Source organism: Schistocerca cancellata, chromosome 6 (assembly GCF_023864275.1).
Source record: "Schistocerca cancellata isolate TAMUIC-IGC-003103 chromosome 6, iqSchCanc2.1, whole genome shotgun sequence".
In the NCBI taxonomy this organism is placed as follows: domain Eukaryota; kingdom Metazoa; phylum Arthropoda; class Insecta; order Orthoptera; family Acrididae; genus Schistocerca; species Schistocerca cancellata.
The window spans coordinates 608,120,243-608,139,425 of NC_064631.1; the positions used below are offsets into that span (position 1 = coordinate 608,120,243).

General features: G+C 42.1%; 1 protein-coding gene across 2 annotated transcripts in view; it reads right to left on the reverse strand.

Annotated features, from left to right (window-relative positions):
* Positions 1-19,183, reverse strand: part of LOC126088154 (uncharacterized protein CG45076-like) — a 165,181-nt gene that overhangs the window by 66,907 nt on the left and 79,091 nt on the right. For both annotated transcript variants that reach the window (XM_049906275.1, XM_049906274.1), the window contains one exon: positions 16,169-16,435. In XM_049906275.1, the coding sequence (XP_049762232.1) occupies positions 16,169-16,435 (267 nt within the window). The remainder of the gene's footprint in view (positions 1-16,168; positions 16,436-19,183) is intronic.

Below are 19,183 nucleotides of genomic sequence, written 5' to 3' on the forward strand. Positions count from 1 at the left end.
ATGAAGGATGGGAGACTGCAAGTAATGGGTTGAAGGTGTTGATCTACGTAGGCGGAGATGCGTTCTGTGGGGGCTTGGTAACCAGCTACAATGGGACGGCCGGGATGATTGGGTTTGTGAATTTTGGGAAGAAGGTAGAAGGTGGGGGTGCGGGGTGTTGGTGGGGTCAGGAGGTTGATGGAGTCAGGTGAAAGGTTTTGTAGGGGGCCTAAGGTTCTGAGGATTCCTTGAAGCTCCGCCTGGACATCAGGAATGGGATTACCATGGCAAACCTTGTAAGTAGTGTTGTCTGAAAGCTGACGCAGTCCCTCAGCCACATACTCCCGACGATCAAGTGCCACAGTCGTGGAACCCTTGTCCGCCGGAAGAATGACGATGGATTGGTCGGCCTTCAGATCACGGATAGCCTGGGCTTCAGCAGTGGTGATGTTGGGAGTAGGATTAAGGTTTTTTAAGAAGGATTGAGAGGCAAGGCTGGAAGTCAGAAATTCCTGGAAGGTTAGGAGAGGGTGATTTTGAGGAAGAGGAGGTGGGTCCCGCTGTGACGGAGGACGGAACTGTTCCAGGCATGGTTCAATTTGGATAGTATCTTGGGGAGTTGGATCATTGGGAGTAGGATTAGGATCATTTTTCTTCGTGGCAAAGTGATATTTCCCACTTCCAGCTCCACTCCCTCCAAAACCTCAAAACTCCAATCAACACAATCTGGAACCACAACACCCCAATTCAGTAGTTAACCTCTCCTCCAAACCTCTTTCCCAATCCGAAACCTCTGTCCTATCCAAAGGCCTCACCTTCAGCCCCACTCCCAGATTTAACCAAACAGCCCTTGTCAAAGATTTACTGTCCTACAGCCATACTCTCTGCTGGAAATATCACTTTGCCACGAAGAAAAATGATCCTAATCCTACTCCCAATGATCCAACTCCCCAAGATACTATCCAAATTGAACCATGCCTGGAACAGTTCCGTCCTCCGTCACAGCGGGACCCACCTCCTCTTCCTCAAAATCACCCTCTCCTAACCTTCCAGGAATTTCTGACTTCCAGCCTTGCCTCTCAATCCTTCTTAAAAAACCTTAATCCTACTCCCAACATCACCACTGCTGAAGCCCAGGCTATCCGTGATCTGAAGGCCGACCAATCCATCGTCATTCTTCCGGCGGACAAGGGTTCCACGACTGTGGTACTTGATCGTCGGGAGTATGTGGCTGAGGGACTGCGTCAGCTTTCAGACAACACTACTTACAAGGTTTGCCATGGTAATCCCATTCCTGATGTCCAGGCGGAGCTTCAAGGAATCCTCAGAACCTTAGGCCCCCTACAAAACCTTTCACCTGACTCCATCAACCTCCTGACCCCACCAACACCCCGCACCCCCACCTTCTACCTTCTTCCCAAAATTCACAAACCCAATCATCCCGGCCGTCCCATTGTAGCTGGTTACCAAGCCCCCACAGAACGCATCTCCGCCTACGTAGATCAACACCTTCAACCCATTACTTGCAGTCTCCCATCCTTCATCAAAGACATCAACCACTTTCTCGAACGCCTGGAATCCCTACCCAGTCTGTTACCCCCGGAAACCATCCTTGTAACCATTGATGCCACTTCCTTATACACAAATATTCCGCATGTCCAGGGCCTCGCTGCGATGGAGCACTTCCTTTCACGCCGATCACCTGCCGCCCTACCTAAAACCTCTTTCCTCATTACCTTAGCCAGCTTCATCCTGACCCACAACTTCTTCACTTTTGAAGGCCAGACATACCAACAATTAAAGGGAACAGCCATGGATACCAGGATGGCCCCCTCGTACGCCAACCTATTCATGGGTCGCTTAGAGGAAGCCTTCTTGGTTACCCAGGCCTGCCAACCCAAAGTTTGGTACAGATTTATTGATGACATTTTCATGATCTGGACTCACAGTGAAGAAGAACTCCAGAATTTCCTCTCCAACCTCAACTCCTTTGGTTCCATCAGATTCACCTGGTCCTACTCAAAATCCCATGCCACTTTCCTTGACGTTGACCTCCACCTGTCCAATGGCCAGCTTCACACGTCCGTCCACATCAAACCCACCAACAAGCAACAGTACCTCCATTATGACAGCTGCCACCCATTCCACATCAAACAGTCCCTTCCCTACAGCCTAGGTCTTCGTGGCAAACGAATCTGCTCCAGTCCGGAATCCTTGAACCATTACACCAACAACCTGAAAACAGCTTTTGCATCCCGTAACTACCCTCCCGACCTGGTACAGAAGCAAATAACCAGAGCCACTTCCTCATCTCCTCAAACCCGGAACCTTCCACAGAAGAACCCCAAAAGTGCCCCACTTGTGACAGGATACTTTCCGGGACTGGATCAGATTCTGAATGTGGCTCTCCAGCAGGGATACGACTTCCTCAAATCCTGCCCTGAAATGAGATCCATCCTTCATGAAATCCTCCCCACTCCACCAAGAGTGTCTTTCCGCCGTCCACCTAACCTTCGTAACCTCTTAGTTCATCCCTATGAAATCCCCTAACCACCTTCCCTACCCTCTGGCTCCTACCCCTGTAACCGCCCCCGGTGTAAAACCTGTCCCATGCACCCTCCCACCACCACCTATTCCAGTCCTGTAACCCGGAAGGTGTACACGATCAAAGGCAGAGCCACGTGTGAAAGCACCCACGTGATTTACCAACTGACCTGCCTACACTGTGAAGCGTTCTATGTGGGAATGACCAGCAACAAACTGTCCATTCGCATGAATGGACACAGGCAGACAGTGTTTGTTGGTAATGAGGATCACCCTGTGGCTAAACATGCCTTGGTGCACGGCCAGCACATCTTGGCACAGTGTTACACCGTCCGGGTTATCTGGATACTTCCCACTAACACCAACCTGTCAGAACTCCGGAGATGGGAACTTGCCCTTCAGCATATCCTCTCTTCTCGCTATCCGCCAGGCCTCAATCTGCGCTAATTCCTAATTTCAATCTGCCGCCGCTCATACCTCACCTGTCTTTCAACATCATCTTTGCCCCTATACTTCCGTCCCGACTGACATCTCTGCTCAAACTCTTTGCCTTTACAAATGTCTGCTTGTGTCTTGTATGTATGGATGGATATGTGTGTGTGTGCGAGTGTATACCTGTCCTTTTTTCCCCCTAAGGTAAGTCTTTCCGCTCCCGGGATTGGAATGACTCCTTACCCTCTCCCTTAAAACCCATATCCTTTCGTCTTTCCCTCTCCTTCCCTCTTTCCTGATGAGGCAACAGTTTGTTGCGAAAGCTTGAGTTTTGTGTGTATGTTTGTGTTTATTTGTGTGTCTATCGACCTGCCAGCGCTTTTGTTGGGTAAGTCTCATCATCTTTCTTTTTAAATATATTTTTCCCACGTGGAATGTTTCCCTCTATTATATTCATATATATATATATATATATATATATATATATATATATATATATATATATTTTTAAAAAGAAAGATGATGAGACTTACCAAACAAAAGCGCTGGCAGGTCGATAGACACACAAACAAACACAAACATACACACAAAATCTAGCTTTCGCAACCAATGGTTGCCTCGTCAGGAAAGAGGGAAGGAGAGGGAAAGACAAAAGGATTTGGGTTTTAAGGGAGAGGGTAAGGAGTCATTCCAATCCCGGGAGCGGAAAGACTTACCTTAGGGGGAAAAAAGGACAGGTATACACTCGCACACACACACATATCCATCCTCATATACACAGACACAAGCAGACATGAAAATATATATATATATATTTTTACTGTCATTTCTTGTTAACAATATTAGCTTATTTCCAAGAATAAGCAACTTTCACTCAGTTAATACTTGGCAGAAATCCAACCTGCATTTGGATCAGAATTCCTTGACTCTTGTGCAGAAAGGTGCACAGTATACAGCTGCATCCATTTTCAATAGGCTACCACAAGAATTCACGAATCTTAGCAGTAATACAAGTGCTTTCAAATCGAAATGGAAGAGTTTCCTCATGGGTCACTTCTTCTATTCTATTGAGGAGTTCCTTGAAAAATTAAGCTGATTCTTATGTTATATTGTTGATGGCATTTACTTAAACTCATGGCTTGACTTTTTTTGTGGGTTGATAATCATTTTATTTTTATCTGTTTTTACTTTTATGTTGTAATTTCATGTAATGACATGTTCCATGACCTTGGAGATTTGCTCCTCATTTTGGTCCTACAGAACCTGACGTGTAAATAAATAGTGTTGTTGCCAAGAGCTTTTGGATTGCGAAAATGCAAACAAGATGTTCCATAAGAGAATCTTGAATGGTGATGAGCATGTTATGATGTTGAGACCAAAGTTCAATCTTCACAATGGGTTGGGAAAGTTTCTCCAAGGCTAAAAAAGCTTGTCAGGTCAGATCAAATGTCAAAGCCAGGCTGATAGTTTTCTTTGACTTTGAAGGATTAGTTCGGCATGAATTCATGCCACAGGGATAAACTGTTAATCAATGGTACTATCATGACGTGCTGCCACACCTGCGAGAAAATGTGAGATGGAAACAGCCTGAAATGCTGAGTGAAAGTTGCTCATTCTTGGAAACAAGCTGATATTGTTAACAAGAAATAAAAACAAAGGTGATGTGACTTACCAAATGAAAGTGCTGGCAGGTCGACAGACACACAAACGAACACAAACATACACACAAAATTCAAGCTTTCGCAACAAACTGTTGCCTCATCAGGAAAGAGGTTTGTTGGTGGGTTTGATGTGGACGGACGTGTGAAGCTGGCCATTGGACAGGTGGAGGTCAACGTCAAGGAAAGTGGCATGGGATTTAGAGTAGGACCAGGTGAACCACCAACAAGCAACAGTACCTCCATTATGACAGCTGCCACCCATTCCACATCAAACGGTCCCTTCCCTACAGCCTAGGTCTTCGTGGCAAACGAATCTGCTCCAGTCCGGAATCCTTGAACCATTACACCAACAACCTGAAAACAGCTTTTGCATCCCGTAACTACCCTCCCGACCTGGTACAGAAGCAAATAACCAGAGCCACTTCCTCATCTCCTCAAACCCGGAACCTTCCACAGAAGAACCCCAAAAGTGCCCCACTTGTGACAGGATACTTTCCGGGACTGGATCAGATTCTGAATGTGGCTCTCCAGCAGGGATACGACTTCCTCAAATCCTGCCCTGAAATGAGATCCATCCTTCATGAAATCCTCCCCACTCCACCAAGAGTGTCTTTCCGCCGTCCACCTAACCTTCGTAACCTCTTAGTTCATCCCTATGAAATCCCCAAACCACCTTCCCTTCCCTCTGGCTCCTACCCCTGTAACCGCCCCCGGTGTAAAACCTGTCCCATGCACCCTCCCACCACCACCTATTCCAGTCCAGTAACCCGGAAGGTGTACACGATCAAAGGCAGAGCCACGTGTGAAAGCACCCACGTGATTTACCAACTGACCTGCCTACACTGTGAAGCGTTCTATGTGGGAATGACCAGCAACAAACTGTCCATTCACATGAATGGACACAGGCAGACAGTGTTTGTTGGTAATGAGGATCACCCTGTGGCTAAACATGCCTTGGTGCACGGCCAGCACATCTTGGCACAGTGTTACACCGTCCGGGTTATCTGGATACTTCCCACTAACACCAACCTGTCAGAACTCCGGAGATGGGAACTTGCCCTTCAGCATATCCTCTCTTCTCGCTATCCGCCAGGCCTCAATCTCCGCTAATTTCTAATTTCAATCTGCCGCCGCTCATACCTCACCTGTCTTTCAACATCATCTTTGCCTCTGTACTTCCGTCCCGACTGACATCTCTGCCCAAACTCTTTGCCTTTACAAATGTCTGCTTGTGTCTGTGTATGTGTGGATGGATATGTGTGTGTGTGCGAGTGTATACCTGTCCTTTTTTCCCCCAAAGGTAAGTCTTTCCGCTCCCGGGATTGGAATGACTCCTTACCCTCTCCCTTAAAACCCATATCCTTTTGTCTTTCCTTCTCCTTCCCTCTTTGCTGACGAGGCAACCGTTGGTTGCGAAAGCTAGAATTTTGTGTGTATGTTTGTGTTTGTTTGTGTGTCTGTCGACCTGCCAGCGCTTTTGTTCGGTAAGTCTCATCATCTTTCTTTTTAATTATATATATATATATATATATATATATAATATATTCGTGGAATGTTTCCTTCTATTATAACTATATATATATATATAAATATAATAGAGGGAAACATTCCACGTCAGCGCTTTTGTTTGGTAAGTCTCATCATCTTTCTTTATATATATATATATATATATATATATATATATATATATATATATATATATATATATATATATATATATATATAGAGGGAAACATTCCACGTGGGAAAAATATATTTAAAAAGAAAGATGATGAGACTTACCCAACAAAAGCGCTGGCAGGTCGATAGACACACAAATAAACACAAACATACACACAAAACTCTAGCTTTCGCAACCAACGGTTGCCTCGTCAGGAAAGGGGGAAGGAGAAGGAAAGACAAAAGGATTGGGTTTTAAGGGAGAGGGTAAGGAGTCATTCCAATCCCGGGAGCGGAAAGACTTACCTTAGGGGGAAAAAAGGACAGGTTTACACTCGCACACACACACATATCCATCCACACATACACAGACACAAGCAGACATTTGTAAAGGCAAAATGTCTGCTTGTGTCTGTGTATGTGTGGATGGATATGTGTGTGTGTGCGAGTGTAAACCTGTCCTTTTTTCCCCCTAAGGTAAGTCTTTCCGCTCCCGGGATTGGAATGACTCCTTACCCTCTCCCTTAAAACCCAATCCTTTTGTCTTTCCTTCTCCTTCCCTCTTTCCTGGCGAGGCAACCGTTGGTTGCGAAAGCTAGAGTTTTGTGTGTATGTTTGTGTTTATTTGTGTGTCTATCGACCTGCCAGCGCTTTTGTTGGGTAAGTCTCATCATATATATATACATATTATGTCTGCTTGTGTCTGTATATGTGTGGATGGATATGTGTGTGTGTGCGAGTGTATACCCGTCCTTTTTTCCCCCTAAGGTAAGTCTTTCCGCTCCCGGGACTGGAATGACTCCTTACCCTCTCCCTTAAAACCCACATCCTTTCGTCTTTCCCTCTCCTTCCCTCTTTCCTAATGAGGCAACAGTTTGTTGCGAAAGCTTGAATTTTGTGTGTATGTTTGTGTTCGTTTGTGTGTCTGTCGACCTGCCAGCACTTTCATTTGGTAAGTCACATCATCTTTGTTTTTAGGTGTATATATATATATATATATATATATATATATATATATATACCCTCTGGCTCCTACCCCTGTAACCGCCCCCGGTGTAAAACCTGTCCCATGCACCCTCCCACCACCACCTATTCCAGTCCTGTAACCCGGAAGGTGTACACGATCAAAGGCAGAGCCACGTGTGAAAGCACCCACGTGATTTACCAACTGACCTGCCTACACTGTGAAGCGTTCTATGTGGGAATGACCAGCAACAAACTGTCCATTCGCATGAATGGACACAGGCAGACAGTGTTTGTTGGTAATGAGGATCACCCTGTGGCTAAACATGCCTTGGTGCACGGCCAGCACATCTTGGCACAGTGTTACACCGTCCGGGTTATCTGGATACTTCCCACTAACACCAACCTGTCAGAACTCCGGAGATGGGAACTTGCCCTTCAGCATATCCTCTCTTCTCGCTATCCGCCAGGCCTCAATCTCCGCTAATTTCTAATTTCAATTTGCCGCCGCTCGTACCTCACCTGTCTTTCAACATCATCTTTGCCTTTGTACATCCGCCCCGACTGACATCTCTGCCCAAACTCTTTGCCTTTACAAATGTCTGCTTGTGTCTGTGTATATGAGGATGGATATGTGTGTGTGTGCGAGTGTATACCTGTCCTTTTTTCCCCCTAAGGTAAGTCTTTCCGCTCCCGGGATTGGAATGACTCCTTACCCTCTCCCTTAAAACCCAAATCCTTTTGTCTTTCCCTCTCCTTCCCTCTTTCCTGACGAGGCAACCATTGGTTGCGAAAGCTAGATTTTGTGTGTATGTTTGTGTTTGTGTGTGTGTCTATCGACCTGCCAGCGCTTTTGTTTGGTAAGTCTCATCATCTTTCTTTTTATATATATATATATATATATATATATATATATATATATATATATAATAGAGGGAAACATTCCACGTGGGAAAAATATATTTAAAAAGAAAGATGATGAGACTTACCCAACAAAAGCGCTGGCAGGTCGATAGACACACAAATAAACACAAACATACACACAAAACTCAAGCTTTCGCAACAAACTGTTGCCTCATCAGGAAAGAGGGAAGGAGAGGGAAAGACGAAAGGATATGGGTTTTAAGGGAGAGGGTAAGGAGTCATTCCAATCCCGGGAGCGGAAAGACTTACCTTAGGGGGAAAAAAGGACAGGTATACACTCGCACACACACACATATCTGCTCAAACTCTTTGCCTTTACAAATGTCTGCTTGTGTCTTGTATGTATGGATGGATATGTGTGTGTGTGCGAGTGTATACCTGTCCTTTTTTCCCCCTAAGGTAAGTCTTTCCGCTCCCGGGATTGGAATGACTCCTTACCCTCTCCCTTAAAACCCATATCCTTTCGTCTTTCCCTCTCCTTCCCTCTTTCCTGATGAGGCAACAGTTTGTTGCGAAAGCTTGAGTTTTGTGTGTATGTTTGTGTTTATTTGTGTGTCTATCGACCTGCCAGCGCTTTTGTTGGGTAAGTCTCATCATCTTTCTTTTTATATATATATATATATATATATATATATATATATATATATATATATATATATATATATATATATATATATTGAGAGGCCAATGTCAAAATACCCAGACTAGTAAAAAGGGATCGACAAGAGGTTCGCAAACTTACACACTTATTGCCCGAACCGCTCGTTTCTGAGCCAAAAATATCCTTCTAGAATGGGAAGAGATAACACACGTGCAGATCCATCCCTGTTGGCACGTGACTATTGCACAAAAAGATGAAATCACTGTGCTGCCTCATCCTCTGTACTCTCCACACCTGGCCCCTGCATCCCTTCTTTCATTTCCATAGTTGAAAACCCCATTGAAAGGACAAAGATTTGTAATGATAGATGAGATAAAAGAAAATTTGCAGACAGCACTTCATGTGATCCAGCATGAGGCATACTGAGACTGCTTCTGGAAGTGGAAATGGCATTGGGAGCGGTGTATCAACTGTGGAGGAGTGCACTTCAAAGGACTATGCACAATAAGTAAATGGTAAGAGTAGAAAAATTTTGTGGGCAAAGTTCCAGAATTTTTTGAATAGACCTCACATACTGAAGTCAGCTTTATACGTTGTCTGTAGCCCTAACAGGACCGGAAGGAGTGCTTCTGTCCGTATCTCGTGACGACAATGATTGTGACCTTCAGTGTTCTGTGCCACCTCAGGACCATGCCATTCGTGGCCCAGTGGTAACATGTATGATGGCGTCAAATGCTGCACATTTTGGATGGTTTGCAAAAGAGGATCGACTAGTGATTTTCATCCCTGGTCCAGTGTTATGTGAAGGGGACGGAAGAAACTGGCCAACCAATTCTCAATTAATGTTTTTGCTGCAGAGACATAAGAAACTGCTACCACCTCATTGCATCACATGCACCTGTCTACTGCAGTGAATAGGTATCTGTAATCTACAGAGCATGGCAGGGGGCCAATGATGTCAATGTGAATGCAAATGAACCTCACTGCTGATTCAGGAAACTGGCCGACTTTTGCACGTATATGGCATCCCATTTCACAGTTTTGGCACTGGATGCATGCCCAGACCAAGACTGCACATCTTTCATTATTGATAGCCAAATGAACCAATTGATAAGTAATTTTACTGTGGCATTGGTCCCTGGGTACGCTGTGGATAGCTGTCTTCCGAATTGCCAGTGAGATGTATGGTCTTGATCTGTGTTGTGAGATGTCATGACATATTTTTGTGCTGCCATCTAGTACCCAGATCTGCTGGAGGTGCAGTTTACAACAGTTGTATAATCCAAAAGGTTCATCAAGCTGCCATTTTAAGGAAAGTAGTCGGTGGCCACATTATGTGCACATTTGATATGGCGAATTTCTGTGGTGGATTGGTTGATGTATTCAGTGTCTGAACTGATATGGCAAACGTGAGTCATTCACATCCTGAAATGCTGAGACAATAGGTTTGTGATCTGTATAGACCATCACTGGTCAGACTTCTAAGAGGGGATAGAAATGCTTCACACCATCGTAAGTAGCTAAAAGTTCTCCCTCATTCCAATACATTTGTCTCTGCTGCAACTTTTTAGAAAAGAAACTTAACGGTTGCCCATGATCATTTGATTTTTGATGTAGAGCCACACCAGTACCACCTAGGCTTGCATCTACTACCATAGCCAATGGAGTGCCCAGTATAGGACGAGCAAGCAGCACCACATTGATGAGGCTTTTCTATAGATCCTTGAAAACATAGCCCGTTTCTGAAATCCCCTGGAGTATCTGTTTGCTTGTGGTGTTTTTACTGGACCAGACATTGGTGAGGGGTGTTAGAATGGTGCCAGTCCCAGGAAGATGGTGTTGGTAAAAATTCACCATCCCATGGAAAAGTCTTAGTTGGTGGTAATCTTTCTGTATCGGGAGTTTATACAAAATGGAAATCCTCTCTGGTAACAGGGAGATGCCATTTGCTAATATCTTGTGTCCAAGGAAAGTCACCTCTGATTTATTAACTAGGCACTTGTCTTCATTCGGCTTGTTGTTTCTGTGTAAACTCCACTGTACCGTACTGACATGCTGCTCATGCAGTTGAGTGTCTTGTGAAAATACTAGTATGTCATCTAAATGTGCAAAACAGAAGGTAAACCTCCTTTAAAACTTTGTCCATGAATGCTGCCAAGTTTGGGCAGCATTTTTAAGTACATATGCCATAAACAAAAATATGAATATCCCAAAAGGAGTAATGAAAGCTGTACAGCCATCTTGGATATATCACTGGGTGCAATGGTGATTAGAGAGTAAACCTTGCAGCAGTCCATAAAACTAAAAACAGGTGCACCTGGCAAACTGCTTGTGAAATCCTGCACGTTGGGTTATGTATTACCTATCAGGTATTGTTCTAGTATTCATCGCTTGATAATTGCCACAAGTGCGCCACAAACCATCTTTCTTGTACACTAGACCCGACTTTTGATGACCATGGACTGCTCTCAAGTATCTCCTCAAATATTGATTTAATTATGAGGCAGGGGGAGGGGGCGGCAGTAACCTTCACTGAACGAGCATAGTTTGTGTCCTGTGCACACTTTGTATTGACCTTCAACTTTTTCTTCATTTCCTGGACTGCTTGTATTTCACCTTCTCTGGGCAGCAGCTCATGACATTTTGCACTTTACTCCAACATACATCTCAATGTTGTATAGTTGTAAATCAAGCTGCGGTTGGTTTTTTCCATCTGTGCACACTCATTGTCATCACTGGATGTATTAATGTTGTTGACTCTACTTGCCATGTTTGATGCAAAGCGACCACAGAACCTGGATGCAGTGCAACTATCGCTTGTGTGTGTTAATTGGGAGTTCTCCAAGTCCACTGTCAATGCAAAATCCCATGAAACTTAGTGCTTAGATAGGGTGATATATATCAGTGATCACAAATGCCCACTCGAACTGAGATTCAAGGCCAATATCAATTGTAAGAGTTTTGCAGCTGTATGTGAGGATATGAGACTTGCTCACGGCCATTAATGGTATGGGTCCACAAGTCTTGATGTCCGGTGTATACAAGACCAGAATGATGCTGACATCTGAGCCCGTGTCAACAGAGAAGATCAAGCCTGACGTTTTGTTAGGGATGTGTAATCTCATGACACACACTAATGTATGTTGGAGGTAGCAGCAATTGAGACAGCAACGTCGATGTTGTGCTGCTGTAAATGACCTGTCAGTCATTACTTTGTGGACCGTACTACACTATGTGGTAATAAACCTCCAGTAAGAGTACTGTTGGTAGGTGTCATGATCTGTAGCACTACTGCAGATCACAGTTGCCAATTTGGAGGGAATATGACTCATGCACTTCATAGCTTTAAATCCAAAGGCTTTATGAAACCAACAAATGCCTGTTGTGGTAGCTTGTGGTAGTCTGTAACAATGAGAATGTAGAGTCAAAACACATAGTTGAGTATTGTCATCCTAATTTGTTGAGGGCTGTAACGTTCAGAGCTGTCTTGTCATCTTCTCAACCACAGAGGCATCAGGATGTAGGGACTGTACAGTGAGGCATCATGTCTTTGGATAGACTTGCGGGTATCGGCTGTCCTCAGCTGAAGCAATGATTGACAGTGGCCACTAGGACAATCAAGTCGAGCATAGCATGCACTCCGTCAGCCACCTGGAGCATCTTACTGCCACTTGTGTGCAATTAAAGCCACCTGTACGTCAGGGAGCATTTGTTGTTGACAGAAGTGCAATAGCAGTGTGATAAAAACCTCACTAGTATTGGGCAATGGCAAGCAAATGTTGCCAGAATCTCGATAGAGTTTTGTCACCCCACTTTTCATGATATAGCACTTGTGTAATATTCTGTTCTGGCAATTCTGTTCAATGAGCAGTGGGGGTCATCTTGAGAGTGAGATAGGCTTGGTACTGTGGTGGGAGTAAAATACTATCTGACACTAATGACATCGCACATTGTGCCAGGGTATTGATTGCCATTGTAAATTGCAATTGGTCTTCAGAAACATTCTGAAGGGCAAAGTTGTTTACCATAATTGCAAACCATATTTTGGGCTGGGCGGGGACAAACACCAGAGCCCCTAATTGTAAATGCGGTGCAGTAAAACCGACAGTGCTAGTGGACAGAATGTCTGTTGCTCTGTAAGGCAGTTGTGACATGGGTGAAAGTGCCAGAATCAGCAACTTATTCATGTGAAGCTTAATGTTTTAACCTGTTGCACTGAAGATATGTGAAGTGTTGTCTTGAGTAAATAGCACTGTACTCATTGAGTGACCACACAGCTTGGATGACACCATGATGTCCAATATATTGGCACAGTGTACTGCATCTCATGGTCATTGCACAGCTGAGAAGGGCTCTAAAACCTCAATTTTCTGGTAGATATGCTGTATTTCATTGCTGATGGTATGCAATAAGTTATTTGCTTCCTCCATGATGAAATATTAACATTGCAAATCACAGCAAATAACAAGGAAAACAATCAATTATTGACAAAATTATTTAATTGGATAGATAAAAAATCTACTCACCAAGCGGCGGCAGAACACACACATAAAAGACTGTTGTAACTGGCAAGCTTTCAGAGCCAGTGGCTCCTTCGTCAGCCAAAAGGGTTGAAGGGGAAGGAAGAAGTGTGAAGGAAAAGGACTGGAGAGGTCTATGAAAAGTGGTAGGTTTTGGGAAAGCCACCCGGAACCATGGGTCAGGGGCGAACTACCATACAGAATGAGAAGGAAAGTAATTTTTCAGGGTCACCAATTTTGTACGGACAGTATCATCTACAGATAAATACGTACACCAATTTCAGATGTACTAAAAACCACTTTTATTCATCACAGGCAAATACACGAAGCAAACACTCCTAAAGCCAAATAAAACATCACAAATAGTCCTTACATATAACCAGATAATTCACTGATCAAGCCCGGTTAATTGATTGCTTCACTGTCACATATATATTAAACTGCATTATTATGTAAACAACTAGCAAGTAAATTTTCATGAAGAAAATGTATCCTATTTGTATATGTGTGCATACATTCCACATTACAGCAGGCTGTCACAAAATGTATCATGCTGTCAGCTTTTGTATTCAACATTCCTTTTATTTATTTCAGATGCAGCAGATAGAGTGAAATTTTTTTATAAACTTTGATTTCATTTTTACTGTTAAATTCATGTCTTAATCTTGTGATACAACAAGTTTTTGACCTTTAGCAAAACTTTCACATTTCACAACTTGAACAATGTCAACAAGTACAGGCATTATTAAACATAATATTTTAATTGACTTACAGTGGAAATGACAAATACAAAACTATTTAACTATAAGATCACACAGCATAAAATACAATTTTAGTTCTTGTGGTAAGTTTTACATAATTCGCACACCTTTGAATCAAAATTGACATTGGGGCATTTTTAGCGTGTTAATTTTCGCATGACAGATTGGCCTTTTTCTTACTCCAATTGTGATCACTCACTTTACCTTTTTATATATATAATTTTATAGAAATGGTACAGTGACTCAAATTGCTATAAAACTGCAAACTGCACACACAGTGTAAGACTTTTATAAAAGCTTGTATATTTAAAGAGATGAATCTGAAATGTTGGCAGTAAGTAATGAAAATACTGAAACTCCAGAAGTAGTGCTAGGTAAAGTATGAGAAGAACAAATTGAGGCAACAACCAACTGGAATGTGAAGGGGAAAAATAAGAAAACAAAAGGAAGAGAAAAAGTGATTATCAGTGTGGATGCATAAGGCCTCAGATCTTAATTCATGGACAAGTCTGGAGGAAGCTTTTATCAAATCACCAATGATGATGAAGATGGATATACATGCAAGCACTGACTTTCTATAAGTTACTCTGCATCTTTACTTAGGACTGGCTCTAAATGACAAAATGTATGCATGTGTGGTCAAAAGGCTTACTGGTGTATTTGGTGCCACCCCAGTAGAATAATTACTTCTGATTTAAAGTATATTCCCAACAGACATAATCACAAGTATTCTGATGCTTCATGCTGTCTCAGAAGGGCATAGTGGACAAGGTTCAGACGGTAACCACTAATGTTACTTGCAATAAAGTCCAGTTAATGCAATGGTGTGTGGGTACTTGGCAAAATGACTGAAATTCATTTGATGTACACGTCACTAGCTCTAAGAAAACTTGTGAATACCCAGTAAAGGCTAAAGATACATCTTCCCTCTCATATTCAAGGGATTGTTCAGATGCTGTCTGGGCATGCCCCTTAATCTCAACATCTAGTCAGAATCTAACAATAGGAAATGTGAATGCAGAATTGTTGATTCCCCTGAGCACAGTGCATTACAGTGTCCATCATAACACACAGATGAGAGATAGTACAAGAGTATTGATAATATGCGCTGGTTAAAGGACCACAGTGCGGGAAATTGTGAATAACGTGAAAGATACCAATTCCTAATATCTGCACAATAAATAATTCTGCAGGCATCACGGAAATCTGTAAAACAGGCCCCAAGCACACAAAACACATAGTGTAAGTGAAAATGTGTGTAACTGTGAAATGCTACCTGTAGCAACACTGGAAGAGTGATGCATAACAGTAGTGCTCCCTTAACCTACATCACCCACATTATCGTGATTATCTCTTAGTACCACTTCCGTGGCCTATGACCTACTGAGGTGTCAGCAGCCACAGCACTGTAGCATATGGCATCTGAACATTCACCTAAATGCCGAGAAGCAGACTGTAATCTAGTATGCAAATATGTCGTAACATCTTTGTTTACTTGAGAAATAGAAGTAGTGGGATGGTGTTCCCTGTTTTGAATCACATGTCACTATATAAACTACAGTAATTACAATGATTTGGTGTAGTATATCAGTGGTAGTAGACATTCATATTAACAACAGATGTAGTCACTGCTACTAACACTTGCGGTAGGTCTCTACTGGTGTGTGAAAAGACCTGAAGTCTTTTCCAAGATACTTATATAAACACTGGGCTAGTGGCAGGAATTTATAGACCAGGCACTTGAATTTTGCTTCCTACTGACTGGGTGCTTCTCTTTGTGTTATCAAATTTGGGTTTTAGTTTTACACAGCTGATTTTGTTTTCATCATTATCTAATATTTTAAGTTTTTAAACTACTATCAGCAGTAAATTGAGGGCACTAATGAAACAACTGTCATGAAATAAACTTCTCACACAAACTGTGTCAAATACAATAATGAAACAAGCTTAATAAATAAAGCAACAAAGAAAAAAACTGAAACAAGAAATTAAGCTATGTTTCGAAGGGTTGAAGCAGTCCTGAGGCACTGCCTTTTGCCATGTGTAACAAAAAGACTTTCAGCAGAACTATTAGATAAATGTTAGTATACTGGTTAAGTGATGGACAAAAAGATCGCACCTCACCTGATGTGAAGCCTGCTGTGCTGCAACCTGCTGTGCCTCTGAGGCAGCCTTTGCCTCCTGTGCAGCTTTCTGAGCTATGCTTGAGGCCTTGGCTTTGTTTGCGTCTCCTGAGCCTCCACCACCCCCTCCACGATGATCACAGGCACCATTTGCACAGCTTATATCTGCCCTCAGTCGGCGTTTCTCATGTGCACCTGGCTCCATCAGAAGGTCCTCTACACTTTGCTGTTCGCCCCCCATCTGTTGTTCCTGCTGTTGTGGCTGAATCTGAAAATTTCAAGTCATGTGCTCATATACCAACTTTGTAGTTGTTTAAGTCTAGTTTGTAAAACAACAGATGAAATTAAGCAAGTGCTTCTAGTGTTACCGTTTACAACAGATCAAAGAATACATATTAAAATGAGTGGCATTACTGTAAACCATTAATATTTCCCCTAGCTAAATCAACAGTTATTCAAATGGCAAATCAAGGTTTACATGTTATGGAGAGTCGTGTTAAATGTGATTGACATAAATGGAATACTTAATGGGTGATTCCATGAGGAGGTTACAAACTTTGTGGGATGATGAAGAAGGGTAAATGTATCAATTTGAGGTGAGGGACCCTGGTCCATAAATGACCGAGTCAAAAGTTATAAGCAAAAACTGTTCTGATACCTCACAAAGTGGAATATGTGTACCAGTACTGTTTTTTCTAAGACTGAAGGTAGGCAATACCAGTACTGTTTTTGCTAAGATTTAAGGGTAGGCAACTTTCAGTGGCAATAGTGTGGACCAAAACAAGAAAGAAATGTCAGTAAATGTGGGCTCTAAAATATATACCTTAAAAGCTATGAGTATATGTCCATCTTTGCTACCGTAAGACACATCTTTTCTACTGAACAAGCATTCACAGTTCTTAAGGTATGCATCTGAGCTCATGTTTACTAGATATAAAACTGCAAAAGAATTAAAATCTACACTTTGAACAAAAGCTGTCACTTGTGTGCATGTACCCACATATAACACAAAAATTATGTATGGACATAATTTATAAGAAGCAGCACCAAGATAAAGGACTATTCACAGTTTTGAGACTTATACCTTGCTCTAAAAGTAAAGCATGACAATATTTCCAGATATCATTTGAGATTCCATTTTGTGTTCCCCACCCTGCAAAATGTCAAGCCCCAGTTCCAGGTATTTTTGTATGAGTTGGGTATGTGACAAAACTGTATATTTTAATGTGTATTAATTGAGATTATAGTGTTATGTAGCATGTGTATTATGCTGCCTGAGACTGCTAAGCCAATGACAGAGGCATTTAACGTAAACAACAAGAAAATATACCAAAGATGATGTCAACACAATTGTTTGGTGCTGAAAGAAAAAATAAATTTGGGCTGGGTGCCAAATTTGAAGGCTGTCACTGTTACAGCCGTTGTAAAGAATCAAATCAATGCTCCTTTCTTGTGTTTAGTGGTTATGAGACATTGCTCATGAGAGATAATCCTGAGTCAGCACACTAAGCATTGTGATGGACTATATTCTGGAGTAGAATGCAAAGGAGTGTGCTTCGAATCTCAGATGACAACTTGGGTGTTTGTGAGTCTAATTTGTAAAATATTTTTGAAATTAATAGTAGGAGAGCTGAAAACAACTTAGGACACAATGCCTGAAAAGCGAATAGATCTGTTTTTTATGATAAGCGTAAAAGTGGTGGAGCAGCTTCGATTTTTGTTTTATTCCTTTTGAGTAGAAAGTGTAGTTTGGAGATGGACTGGAGCATTAGTGCGATTTTAAGATTTTTTTCTATGGCTCACCATCATGTTAACCACTGTATTAAATTTAAAGCATAAATATGTTGTGGATCAGTATCTCCATGTCAATTTTGTATGTACATTTAAAAAATATATGTATTTAAATTAGAGTATGGCAAGCAACTTTAGTAATTCATGACAATCAAATCCAAATTCAGTTTAAAATATATATTGAAAGGATTTTTATTGGTTTTGGGAAGCCAGTAGAAAAGTCATTCTTTTTCCTATGCAAACCATTATGATGCTTAACAGCTGAAGTAAAGACAATAGTCTGGCAGCTGATGGTGCAATGACAAATTGCTGCTAATACTAGTCAGATTGAAAATAAAATCTCTTCTTCTTTACTGAGAGATATCAGTGTTGTGGGTAAGTCTGATGATTGTGGTTAGTATCAGAACACTTCGCAATTAGTGTATCTCATCAAAGAAGTAATAAAGGAAACACAGTTGGAAGGGAAATGTGACATTGTGACAAGAACAATGAACAGAAAAGAGAATCCCCCCCCCCCCCCCCACACACACACACAATATTCTTTGTTAGATCTTAGGATGGAATAAACCCTCAAAACAAATTAGTATAAATCAAAGCAAACTGTATATTTTAATGATCTTTTAGAAATCCACCATTTAATCCCGAGAAATTTGTGTGTTTTGTTGTAGTTGTTGCTGTGATCTTCAGTCTGAAAACTGCTTTGATGCACCTCTCGATGCTACTCTAACCTGTGCAAGCCTCTTCTCCTCCAAGTCCCAAGTGCCTGGAAAAAAGTGCGGGTGAGTCCAGTATATAAGACGGCTAGAAGAAAGGACCTGTAAAATTACAGACCACTATCCCTAACTTCTATTTTCTGAATCATTGAACATATTCTCCATTTGACTCAGATTACCCTTTTCTCACATGATATACTGTGAACTGTGGATGAAGGGCAACGGACAGATACCTTATTGCTAGATTTCCAGAAAGCTTTTGACCCGGTGCCCCATTGCAGGCTGTTAACAAAGGTACGTATAAGCATATGGAATAACTTTACAGATATGTGTGTGGCTCAAAGACTTCTTGAATAATAAAACCCAGTAGATTTCCCTCGATGGCGAGTGTTCATCAGAGACAAGAGTATCATCAGGAGCGCCCCAGGGAAGTGTGATACGACTGCTGTCATTCTCTATATGCATAAATGATTTGATGGACAGACTAGGCAGCAATCTGTGCTTCTCTGCTG